The following is a 12829-nucleotide window of genomic DNA, read 5'->3' as shown; positions in this document are numbered from 1 at the left end:
GTCCTTGGCACCAGTCCCTCTCCCTGGCACTGGGCGAGTTGCTTGGATTCATGGGAATGAGCCCGCCTGCTTATATTGCCACATGCTATGTGTTTTGTTTGTGTGGAGGCTTTTTTTTCCGCTGCTTGCTACACCACATGAAAGCAAAGCTCTTGTTTTTACCACCTTCTCCAGCATTAGCCCGATTTCCTATCCTTCCCAGACGAGGCCTTTGCTTTAACCTGAGCCATGAGGCCAAATCGAGCAACTCTATTTGTCTCAGAGTTTGTTATCATTATGACGATCAATATTAGTTCTTTTTTCTTTTGGTCAATTGCTATGATCACTAGTAATCAGTTACTAAGAGACAGCTAGGTAATACAGCTCAGAGCATTGAATCTGAACTTAGGAAGATATCAGTTCAAGTCTGGTTTCAGAATCTTATTAGTTGGGTGACCCTGGGCAGATCACTGAGCCTCTCTACCTTGGTTTCTTCATCTGTAAAACAGAGATAATAGTTCCTACCTCATAGATACTTGTGAGAATCAAATCAAAGAATACTTGTAAAACGCTTAGTACTTTGCCAGGTTTACAGTAGATGCTTAATAAAAATGGAGTTTCCTTCTTTTCCCCCAGCCCCCTCCAGAAGTCTGACATTTTCAAAAGGCCATTGTTGGATCTGACCAAAATTAAATGTAGGTCGTTTCTAATTGCTTGTTAACTTGAAGTTTTGTCTGCACTCCTAAAGTAACTGAAATTGTTTCCAGGGACGGATGCAACTCATGCAGAACACATAGAAACCATCAAATCACGGATGTATGTAGGACTCACCCCCCGACAAACGATTCCTCCCTGGACATTTGGGCATGGGGCTGGTGGAAGGTAAGAGCAGTGTCCTCTCTCTCTCTCTCCCCCCCACCCCCAGTCCTCCCTCTCTCCCTTCCTCTTTCTCTGTCTCTCTCCCTCTCTCTCTCCCTCCCTCTCCCTCTGTCTCCCTCTCTCTGTCTCCCTCTCTCTCTCTCTGTCTCTCTCCCTCTGTCTCTCTCTCTCTCCCTCTCTCTACTTCTCCTTCTCTCTCTCTCTCTCTCTCTCTCTCTCTCTCTGTCTCTCTGTCTCTCTGTCTCTCTCTCTCTCTGTCTCTCTGTCTCTCTGTCTCTGTCTCTCTCTCTCTCTCTCTCTCTGTCTCTCTCTCTCCCTCCCTCCCTCTCTCTCTCTCTCTCTCTCTCTCTCTCTCTCTCTCTCTCTCTCTCTCCTCTCTCCTCCTCCTCTCTCTCTCCTCTCTCTCTCTCTCTCTCTCTCTCTCTCTCTCTCTCTCTCTCTCTCTCTCTCTCTCTCTCTCTCTCTCTCTCTCTCTCTCTCTCTCTCTCTCTCTCTCTCTCTCTCTCCCTCCTCTCTCTCTCTCCCTCTCTCTCCCTCTCTCCCTCCCCTCCGTCTCTCCCTCCCTCCCCTGTGGGGTTTTCCTTAATGGACTTCCCTGACCAGCAGGGTCCCACAAGGGAAGGGGCGAGGAGAGATAGGAACGAGAACCGAGAATGAAAGACAGGGACAAGTCAGTGGTTGGATAGGGCAGCCAATCCCTATGATACTCCCTTTGATAGGAGATTATAAATACAAAGGAACACAAGGTGGAGGAGGAGATTAAGATAGGGAATGCAGGCCGAGATGGTTACAGCCTCGGGAAGGAGAAGGTCAAGAGGAGAGAGAGAGACAGTCATTGAGGAGCTCAGTGGAGCTCCATGGAAGGGGAGAGAAAAGCCAAGAGGAAGTTCATGGGATTGCCTCTGAATTTATTCCTGTCCTGCTTGGGCGGTACTCCCAAGGACGTAGTAACCACATCACAAAGTATAGACAATCAAGATTGGGTGGCAAGGCAGAGGGAACACCTTTGGGCGTGCAGATTGCAAACTGTGCTTTCCAGGGGAATTGAGTCCGAGCATGTTAATGAGTTTGTCTTAGCCAAGGGCCGCATAGCCAGTTCAAGGTTACCTTCACAAACCTCATTGGTATAACCTTATGCTTGGAGACACAGTAGCCATATAGTCATTTGTATTTCATAGATGTGAATATGCCTGGGATGCTACATATCCCCCTCCCTCTCTCTCTCCCTCTCTCCCTCTCTCCCTCCCCCTCCCTCTCTCTCTCTCCAGGGACAGAGGGAGGTTTCCTTGTACTCTCACAGAGGAGCCATGTTGGGTTTACAAATGGTCATTTTTCCTTTGGCAGGTTATGATTCCATGGGCTATGAGATGTCTAAGCCTGACCTCCGGGCTGAGTTAGAAGCTGACCTGAAACTTATTTGTGAGGGGAAAAAGGATAAGCACGTGGTCCTGAGGCAGCAGATCCAGAAATATAAGCAAGTTTTCATCGAAGCCGTGGCCCATGCCAACAAGTGAGTACCAGGGAGACCTTTCCGGCCCAAGAAGGGATCGGTAGGGTGTGTTTGCTTCCTTTTCTTATCAGAAACAAGTATTGGAGGAGTGAGACAGCAGGGGCGGGGCCGCAGGACTGGTGGGCATTGGATGCTTTGGCTTGCTGGCCTGATGCTGACTGCTTAGCACCTCCTTCCCCACCAGCTGATGCCTGTGCCTGGGGCCTCTTCCTTGGGTGGGCCCCAGTGTCTGTCTGAAAGGGCTCCTTTTTACTGACTTTTTCAGAACGATCACCTTCAGTCTTAGTAGCGATTCTAAGAAGGCAGAGTGGCCAGGGCTCCCTGGTAATACGTTGGCTTGCCCGAGGTGTAGAGCTAGAACTCGTCTGAGGCCAGATTCGAACCTCGGCCCTCCGCATGCCAGGCCTGGCCCTCTATCCACTCTGCTACATCTCTGAGAAAGGATTCGAATCCGTTGCAGTAGGAATCCCACTAGCAGTGCCACGCCCAAAGGAGTAGGCTTGAAGTCCAGAAGAGCTGGGTTCAAGCCCCCACTTCTGCATTCGCTTGCCTGTTGCTGCTGGGGGAGCCGCTTGACTTCCGGGCGGTCTGTTATTCCATCTGCAAAGTGGAGATCGGAACCCTCGCGCTGCCTGCCTCACAGGATGTCTGTACTGCTGAGGCTGCGCGCTTGTGAGGAGCCCAGCGCGCTTTGAGAGCGCTCAGTCAGTTATGTAGCAAGCCTGTCAAAGCCAGCCATGCGCCGGGCACTCTTCTGGGAGCTGAAGAGAAGAAGGCAAGAAAGGGAAAAGCCGCCCGAAAAGTGCAAAGTAGATGCAGTCATTTGGGGTGCGGTCAGGGTGTCCGAGAAGGCCCTGAACTGCCCATCGGCCTATGCCGAGTCTGACTGGACTCGGAGATGATGCAGCCCTTCAGAGCAGTCTTGTTAAGAGCAAAGTCAAAATCAGAGCCTTAAAGTGTGCTCGGCGTCCTGTCTCCCTGTGTGGGCTCTGAAGACAAGGACAAGACATGGTTTGTGAACACCAAGTGACCCCAGTTACTTTCGAGCTTGTCCTGGTGGTGGCAGGGCTGGCCTGTCCTCAGCCGCCTCAGGCGGAGCACTCTGGGAGCCACCAGGGGCCGCTCCACTGGCCTCCCCTGGCACACGGCCTCCTTCTGACACGAGCCTGACTTGGATTCATTCAGTGGTCCCAAGTGGGGCAGCAGAGTGCTCAGAGGCTGGAGAGCCAGGCCTGGAATTGGAGGGAGCTGGGTTCAGGTCTCGGGCACTTCCCAGCTGTCTGGCCTTTGTCACGCTTCTGCTTTGGTCCCAGCACTTAGTAGTGATTCTAAGACAGAAGTAAGGATTAAGAAAAAAGCTGGGTGTAAGTCTTAGCACAAGCAGACTAATGCGTGCATGTGTGCGCGTGTGTGCGTGTGCGTGTGCGTGTGTCTGTGTCTTCCCTCCAGGTTGGATGAAGCGTTGTCTCAGTATTTTGGGGAAATGGCTACCGCAGTCAGGCAAGAGGAAATCTACCCGGCAATGCCAGAGACGATCCGGAAATGTCCACAGTGCCACAGAGACATGGTGCTCAAGCGGAGGAAGAACGGCGGGTCTGTTCTGTCTGTCTGTCTGTCTGTCTGGAAGCTCCCACCTGCACGCCCACCCTCACCCTCTCAGTCTATTTCCTGTCTCTGAGAAACCCGCCACGTCATTACGCTCTGAATTCAGCAGGCAAACGAGCCTGACGGAGAGGTGGAGCAGCTACAGAAAGCTGCTTGGGCTCCGGAACGTTCGGAGAAATGCATTTCTCTCCATAGACTTGGCTTTGGGCCAGGTTCAGCCCTGCACATGCAGCACTGGAATCAGGGAGAGCCCGTTGGCGCGGCCGCAGCACGTCTGGCTTTGGGTGCCCAGACAGTGAGAGCGGCGACTGGGAGAGCCCGGGGAGAGAGTGTTTGCGCTGGGCAGGAGATCCTCCCTTCCCCAGAGAGGCGTTAGACTGACTGTCCGCTCTTAGTAAGCGCCTGCTGTGTGCTGGGCCCCAGAGGTAGAGAGAAACTTAGCTTCCCGTGTGGGAGAGAGTAAAGGAACATGCCAAACAAACACAGCCATTTGGCAGTGAAGGAATTCGGAGTTTGTTTGTGGGGAACAGGAAAAGGCTGTTGTAGGAGATGGTGCGTTAGCGGAGCTTGGAAGGAAGCCAAGGATCCTAGGAGCAGGTGGGCTTGACTTCCTGGCTGGGGCCTGGGCCAGCCGCTTAACTGCTGGCATAGCCCTTGCCTGCTTTGGTGGCTTAGCACTGACAATAAGGCCCAAGATAAGAGTTTAAGAAGCAAACCAGAAGCTGTGACGGAGAGGAAGTTCCTTGCAGGCACGGGAGGGGAAGAGCTGTTGAGGCGGAAAGAGCAGCAGGAGGGCCAGTGTGACTGAGCTGCAGACTAGCCTGTAAAGAGGAATGATGTGTAAGGCTGGAAGGGGAAGATGATGGACTCCAGGTTGTGGAGGGCTTTTCATGGCTCATATTCAATCCAGAGGTAATAGGGAGCTACTGAAGTTTATTGCAAAAAGGAATAACATGGTCAGACCTATGTTTTAGAAAAATCACTTTGACAGCCATGTGGAAGCTATTCAAGTGGTCACTGGTGAGCAGGAATACAGACTGAACCATAATGGCAGCCATATTAGGGGAGAGGAGAGATGACGTGGAGAGCAAATCAACAAGACTAGGCAACTGATCAGATACCTGGGTGAGGGGGAGTGGAGCGTGGAAAATTATTCAGACTCTTTCCAGACCTGTGTGACTCAAAAGATAGCAATGGAAATATCTAAAGTCTGAGGAGAGGGAGGAGATGGAGTTTGAGAATTTGGCTCAAATTTCTTAAAAATGTTTTTTCATGTAATCTAGGAAAAGAATTAAATTAATTTTTAAAAGTTAAAAGATAATTGGAAAGTTTCAGAGTTAAGTTTAGTGGGTTTCATGGTCTCTTGGACGTGATGTGTTTGAGGTGCCAGGCTTGATGGGGCTGTCTTGTGGGAAGTATCTGATAGAACTCAAAAGAGAAACCAAGGCCAGTTGTATAAATGTGAGAATCATTGGCACAGAGGCGATCAAGTTTAGCTCTAAGGATCCTGGACTAGCCCCACAGTGAGGAGGCAGGTTATGGATTAGTCTTTACTAGAGGTGCAGAGGAAATGCTAATTGCAAGATGTGGGCTATGTAGTGATAGGAATTTTAGTTATACCAGAATGTGAATTTGTCTTTTCAATTTTTTTTTTGCTTTTTCTGGTCCAAGTATCTACCAGGGAAGGTAGCTAAGTGGCTCAGTGACTAGAGAGCTAGGTCTAGAGACAGGAGGACCCGAGTTTAAATCTGGCCTCAGATACTTCCTAGTCGTGTGACTCTGGGCAAGTCATTTAACCCTAGTTGCCTAGCCCCGGCTGCTCTTCTGACTATTGATTCCAAGAAAGCAACCGAGGCTTTTTAAAAAATACTATCTACGAAGGCGAACTTCAAAGAAATGGTCAAGTCATCGGGTCGCTAGTCTAAGTAAACATCGATTTTTTGTGGCTAAGAAGGATCAAAGAAGTTTTCTATAACAGTATCCGTGCCAGGCTTTTTGCCTAGATATGAGAAATAGTCCTTACATATCCCATTAAGGTTCTCCTCTATGATAGCTGATTGGGGGAAATTTAGGTTGCCCGTGGATGACCGACGTTCGCCTCTAGGTTGCAGGTAATTGGGATCTTTTTGCATAACCGGCCTGGCTTCCCTCCACAGGTTCTACCTCAGCTGCCTGGGCTATCCCGACTGCCGAAAAGCTGTCTGGTTTCCAGATTTTGTTCTAGAAGCCAGTAAGGACGGGAGTGTGTGTCCAGTCTGCAAACCACATCCTGTCTACAGGTTAGTCTGAGCGAGGAACAGAGCAGAAGCAGTTCCTGAAGAGTTCGGGCTTTTTGTTACTTTTACCTTTCTTGTTGACCGGAAGGAGGATGTAGCTCATTGGATTGTTCTGGGGTTGAATCCAGCAGAAGGCTTGGTCTTGGGCCCTGTCCTTCACTTCTGTCAGGGTTCTCTTGGAGGGGGTGCCCAACCTTGGTACTTAGGGAAGTGGGGCGTTGAAGAAGGAATTGCTTAGCCGCATCCTCTTTTCTGCCCCATTTCCAAGAATAGTTTTGCCTTTCATGTATTGTGATTCGGATTTCCATACAATCCTGTCCAATCAAAACCTCCTGGGGCTAGCGTAGAAAATGGAAACTTTTGACTTTGGATGATTTAGACGGAGTGGATTTACAAATGAGTTCAAATTTGCATTTTAGGAATTGCAGAAATACTTCTCACAGTTTCTTTGGTCTCCTAGAAAGAATGAGAATGACTACATGTCGAAGCCTTGGGGTGGCTCTGTTTGCTGAGCCTGGATTCAGATCTGGCCTCAGACACTTCCCGGCGGGGTGACCCTGGGCCAGTCACTTGGCCCCCATGGCCTAGCCCTTCCTGCTCTTCTGCCCTGGAGCCAATCGATAGTATAGAATCTAAGATGGGTTTAAAAAATTAGGAATTTCAGCATATAGATCAAAACCAATTTACATGGGCAGACTTAACTCTATCCTCAGGTAGAAGTCAAGTTAAAAGGAAAAATAAAGAGCTATTTAAAGCTAGCAGAGCTCTCCTCAAGGAAGTAAGACCATCAGTGTCCTCGTTTTTGTTGTTCTTTTCTTTTGACGCCCTAGGTTGAAGTTGAAGTTTAAGCGAGGAAGCATCCCTCCCGCCATGCCCCTGGAGCTTGTTGGCTGTGTCGGGGGTTGTGACGAGAGCCTGGTGCGGATCCTGGACCTGCGACATTCCAGCGGCCCCTCCAGAGCGCCGCAGCCTGGGGGCCGGCCCACCCACCATTTACAGACCAACCAGTCACTGAACAGGATGGGCCACGCCCAGGGCGGCTACTCCGTGTCTCCCCAGGACAGACAAACGGGTCCCCCTAATCTCTCAGCCGGGACGCGTGCGCCCCAAGCAGCGGCCAGCGAGAATCACAACACTGTGGTGTGTAACTGTGGCCAGGAGGCGCTGCTGCTCACCGTCCGCAAGGAAGGGCCCAACCAGGGCAGGCTCTTCTACAAGTGCCACGCGGGCAGCTGCAACTTCTTCCTGTGGGCTGACGTTCAGCAGAGATCGGAAACGGCCCCTCCCCGAGCGGCTCCCGGGCCCCTGCAGAGGCCCGACGGCTTTGGCGACCAGGGCGGCGGCGGCGGGGCCACGTGCCTGTGCAGCCAGCCCGCCGTCACCCGCACGGTGCAGAAGGAGGGGCCCAACAAGGGGCGGCAGTTCCACACGTGCTCCAAACCCCGGGAGCAGCAGTGCGGCTTTTTCCAGTGGGCCGACGAAAACGTGGCACCAGGTGAGGCACGTCACAGGCTCCATTTTCACGTCGGCTGCTCGCCCGCTTGCTGTCCCTCCCTTTCCGAGGCACCGTCCGGCCTCTCCTCCTCCTCAAGCCAGAGAGGAAGAGAGGGGGGCGCAGAGCGTGGCTCAGCCTGCGGGCGCGGGCTCTGGCCTCGTCTTCTCCGTCTCTCCGTTCACCGTTTCGATGCGGCGGCTCTAAAACTGCGCCGGGCACGTCTGGGCACGCGGGCGGAGGTTCTGGAGGCGCCTTCCTGCATTCAGGCTATCTTCGGAAGGTGGAGACGAGACGTCTTTCAAGTCAGACGAGGGGGGTGTATAGTAGTGCCGTTACTAGTCAGGCCTCTGGTGCCCGTCAAGCATCTCGGCGGCCTTGGCCTTCTCGGAGTCAGGAAACGACGCGCCGACCTTCCTCCTCCGGCTTATTGTTCAGATGAGGAAACTGAGGCAGGGAGGGCTCAGTGTTTTGCCCGGGCTCACACACGCCGAGTTCCTGACTCCGGGCCCAGCACTGTTCACTGCCCCGCTCGGTGCCCCGCTGCCGCTATGGCTGGCATGACGGTAGGAGTCAACCAGAAGTGTGAGGGGGGGCGGCCTCGCTGTGTGCACGCTCGTGTGCAGAGAACCGTCCAGGCTCTGCGCGGAAGAGAAGCGCTTCTCGGGCGTCTGCCCTGTGGGCCCCTCTCTAGGGCCCACCCTGCAGGCAACTGCCTGTGTGCTTCCCGTTTGGTCCTGTGGAGGGCCCCCCAGCACCTTTGAGGGCCCCCAGCACCTTTGAGGGCCCCCCCAGCACCCTTTGAGGGCCCCCCCAGCACCCTTTGAGGGCCCCCCAGCACCCTTTGAGGGCCCCCCCAGCACCCTTTGAGGGCCCCCCAGCACCCTTTGAGGGCCCCCCCAGCACCCTTTGAGGCCCCCACCACCACCCTTTGAGGCCCCCCCAGCACTCTTTGAGGGCTCCTGGATCGTTCCCTCCTTCACCCCCTCACATCCAGGCAGGTGCCAGACCTCAGGGGGGCCGGCCCTCGCTCCCCCTCTCACAGAGGCCGCCTCTGACTGGACAGAGCGGCCAGCCGGGCTGTTCCTGGGGAGCCTGAAACAGCCGCCTCCCTCCTCTGCCTTTCAGCTGTCGGTGTGGCCTCTTCCATGAAGCCCTCCTTAAGCACAGCCCCCCCCCCCCCCCCCCGGTAACTTCCCCGCACGGGGCCGCTCTGCCTTCTTGCCCCCCAGCACGGGCGCTCGCACACGCACTTGTCGGCGTTGGCTGTCTGGCTCTTTTCTGTCCTAGTGACAGCACTGAGATGAAGGGCTCCCATTTGAACCCGGGGCCGCCCAGCTGCTCTGGGTCTGACTACATGGTAGAGATGGTCTGAAGAAGAACAAGAGAGGCGACGGCAGTCAGAGACTTGTGGGCAGGGTCAGCAGGGGGCTCAGTGGATGGCGCCAGGCCAAAGAGGGAGGTCCTGGGTTCAAATCCAGCCTCAGCCACTTCCCAGCTGGGTGGCCCTGGGCCAGTCACATGACCCCCACGGCCCAGCCCTGACCAGTCTTCTGCCCTGGAGCCTGTGCACAGTATTGACTCCGAGAGGGCAGGAGGGAGGCCGGTTGATACGCCGACTCTTCGCCCTCCCTGTGGCTCTGGAGGGTGCAGAGACTCGCAGGGCTTTGCATGCTTCTCGCTCTCTTCGGTCAGGAACGCGGCCGCGCCGCCATCTTCTCTGGCCCGTCGGCTCACATCTGCTTTGTTTCTTCCCTCAGGAGCGTCTGGAGCAGCCGGCTCTGGGCCCAGAGGCCCGGCCCGAGAGGCAGAGGCCAGGAGCAAACGGCCTAGAAATCCCTCGAACCCGGAGCCCGGCCCCAAGAAGGTGCGCAAGTGCAGCCTCTGCCACCAGCCTGGACACAACCGCACCTCCTGCCCCCAGGGCCGATGACCAGCACCTGCTCGGCTTCCGGGAGGAGCAGCCCTGCGGCGCGGGGACCCCCTGCGAGACCCCCGCCTGGGGGCCGCCTCTGGGGACGCGTGCGGGGGCCTGCCTGCGGCCCGGCCGTCTCGAGGCTCCCCCAGAAGCGAGCCTGGGCCTGCGAGCTCCCGCGCGCTGCCCTTCCCAACAGGGCGCTCCTGGACATGCGGGGAGACGGGGGTCGGCTTGGAGGGCCGCTGGCCGTCCTGCACGTGTGTCTTGTGCTCCGGGCTGGCCGTGGGCCCACGTGTGCCTTAATAAAGGGAATTCCAGCCCCCCCCACGCGTGTGTCACTGGGGGGAGCGGCAGGCTGGGAATTCCCTCCCCCTCCGTGGAGTCCCTGCGAGCTCATTCCTGACCATCCAGTGTCATGGCGCCGGGCACGGCCCCTCGTCCTCCCCTGGGAATGAGGCCTTGTGAGTCCTGCGTTCGAGCCCACGGGGGGGGGGGGTGCGGGGGAGCCACCGGGGCCGCCCTGTGTGTGCCCAGGAACCCACCGGGGTGTGCGGGGGAGGCACCGGGGCCACCCTGTGCCCAGGAACCCACCGGGGATGCACGGGGGAGGCACTCTGTGCCCAGGAACCCACCGGGGTGTGCGGGGGAGGCACTCTGTGCCCAGGAACCCACCGGGGTGTGCGGGGGAGCCACCGGGGCCGCCCTGTGCCCAGGAACCCACCGGGGTGTGCGGGGGAGGCACTGGGGCTGCCCTGTGCCCAGGAACCACCCACCGGGGGTGCCCTGTGCCCAGGAACCCACCGGGGATGCGCAGGGGAGGCACCGGGGCCGCCCTGTGCCCAGGAACCCACCAGGGATGCACGGGGGAGGCACTCTGTGCCCAGGAACCCACCGGGGTGTGCGGGGGAGGCACCGGGGCCGCCCTGTGCCCAGCGCTGCCGTTTTAAGGCTTCATTTCCGCCTCAGGATTCATACTGAGGGTTGGCTAAGGCAGAAGAGCAGAGAGGACTGGGCAGCTGCGGTCACGTGACTTGGAAGTGTCTGAGGCCACACTGGAATCCAGGCCCTCTCTGCCCCCTCCCTAATGCTCAGAGAAGAGGCGGCTGTTCGCTGCTCCAGGCTCCAGAATTGCCTCTTCCTTCTCTCGCCCGGGGCTCTCCCAGAAGTCAGGATGTCCAGATGCAGACTGAGGAACACTGGAGTCGCCAGAGAGCCTGCCAGACCCTGGGGAGAGGGGATGGGGGGGGGGGAGACTCCCGTTTCCTATCCCGTGAGGTGGATTTTTCTTGGCTTCCTGCCTCCATCTCAGGGCTGTGTGGAGGTAAAAGTCTGGCCAGCCACAGAAGAATGGAGGAGGCGGGAGGCCCTCTGAGAGGTGCAGTTCTTCCCCCAGGAGCCAGCAGGGATGCTCCACCTCCACCTCCACCGCTTCCTGATGCTTTCTCCTTCTTTCACCGTGAGATGAGGCGGAGACTGGCCCAGGAATCCATGAGAATGGGCCCAGGACCCTGGAACCAGTCCAGAAAACGGGCCTGGGACCCCAGAACCAGTCCAGAACCCCAGAACCGGTCCAGAGAACGGACCCCGGAACTGGTCCAGAGAACGGACCCAGGACCCCAGAACCGGTCCAGAGAACGGACCCCAGAACCAGTCCAGAGAATGGGCCCAGGACCCCAGAACCTGTCCAGACAATGGGTCCCGGACCCCAGAACCAGTCCAGAGAACGGGCCTGGGACCCCAGAACTGGTCCAGAGAACAGACCCCAGAACCGGTCCAGAAAACGGGCCCGGGACCCCAGAACCTGTCCAGAAAAACGGGCCCAGGACCCTGGAACCCATCCAGCTCCACTCATCTGCCAGTGCCCAAGGAAGTCTCCCTGAAGGGGCCTGGATTTCCCTCACTCCCACCTGCTCCACGTCTGTGTGCCTTCTTCTCGCTGCCTACCATCCAAGCCTGTCCTGGGCTCTCCTCTCTCCCCTCCAGTCTGCAGCTTCGTGGCTTTCATACAATTAACTCACATAGTTCAGGATGTGGGATGTCCCCGGGGCTTGCTCATCGCAGCATGAAGAGGACGAGCCAGTATTCTCAGAGTAATTGGAGCTGGAGGCTCCGTGGGCACGGCCCGTCTTTCCTGCTCAAGCACCCTTCCGAGTGCCCCGGTTTGTCGACGGCGCCCGATCCCCCGGCCGCCTCCCCTTGCAGACTCAGGGTCAGACCTCACGTCGCCCCACACATCCGACGGCCACGTCGTCAGCTCAACGTCCCCATCTTCTCCGTAGGCCTCTATCCCCAGCGGCCCCTCAGGCTCAGGCCCTCTGCCTCTAGCATCATCGCTGAGAGCCTCCTCATCGGCCCCACGACGCGTCTCCTCATAGCTGCCAAAGTGCTGCTCCCAAAGCCGAGGGCTGTCTCGAGCGGCTCCCGACAAGCCAGGGCCAAACACCCAGTTCTCGGGACTCAAAGCCGCACAAGCTGGTACCAAACTGGGTCGTTTCCCTGGATGGGTTCTTCAGTCCAGCCTTCCTTGTCCCTGGAATGAACCTCATCCCGCAGTGCTTTAAGGCGGACGAAGTAGAAAGGCTCCTCTGAATTCCGTGATTCTGTGACAGGCGCTCTGCTGTTTTTGCCCATCCCCTAGGGAAGGAGTTTCCCAATTCTGGGTCCAGCACTAGGCTGCCTAGTTGCCTCAGATGAGGCAAGAAAAATGATGCTGAAAAGAATACTGAGGGGCAACGAGGTGGTTCAGTAGTTAAAGAACCAGGCCTGGAGACAGGAAATCCTGGGTTCAAATCCGACCTTCAAGACTTCCTAGATGGGTGACCCTGGGCAAGTCCCTTAACCCCCATTGCCTAGCCCATACCACTTCTGTGCCTTGGAGCTGATACTTAGTTAAGGTTTTTTTGAAAAAGGAAATACTAAGTTGCAAATGCTTTTTTTCCAAAAAGCAACCCATTGTACATCAGTGAAGTGCTGACTGCTAAGAAGGAAGCGTAGTAAGAATAGGTTCGTCACCCCATGGCCAATCAGGTGGTTTTTCTGTGGTTCGTCACCCTGTGGCCAGTTGGGTGGTCTTTCTGTGGTTCGTCACCCCGTGGCCCATCAGGTGGTCTTTCTGTGGTTCGTCACCCCGTGGCCCATCAGGTGGTCTTTCTGTGGTTCGTCACCCCGTG

At 56.1% G+C, this 12829-nt stretch overlaps 1 protein-coding gene across 1 annotated transcript in view; it reads left to right on the top strand.

Annotated features, from left to right (window-relative positions):
- TOP3A (DNA topoisomerase III alpha) overlaps positions 1-9986 on the top strand; it is a 37573-nt gene extending 27587 nt beyond the window's left edge. Inside the window, 7 exon segments of the mRNA XM_056803926.1 lie at positions 747-811; positions 813-861; positions 2203-2368; positions 3818-3961; positions 6130-6252; positions 7080-7744; positions 9502-9986. Coding sequence (XP_056659904.1) covers positions 747-811; positions 813-861; positions 2203-2368; positions 3818-3961; positions 6130-6252; positions 7080-7744; positions 9502-9674 — 1385 coding nt within the window. The 3' untranslated portion in view covers positions 9675-9986.
- Positions 9987-12829: the final 2843 nt, after the last annotated feature.

Source organism: Monodelphis domestica, chromosome 7 (assembly GCF_027887165.1).
Source record: "Monodelphis domestica isolate mMonDom1 chromosome 7, mMonDom1.pri, whole genome shotgun sequence".
NCBI lineage: Eukaryota > Metazoa > Chordata > Mammalia > Didelphimorphia > Didelphidae > Monodelphis > Monodelphis domestica.
The sequence above is the reverse complement of the archived record's forward strand: the minus strand, read 5'-3'. Positions and strand labels throughout refer to the sequence as shown.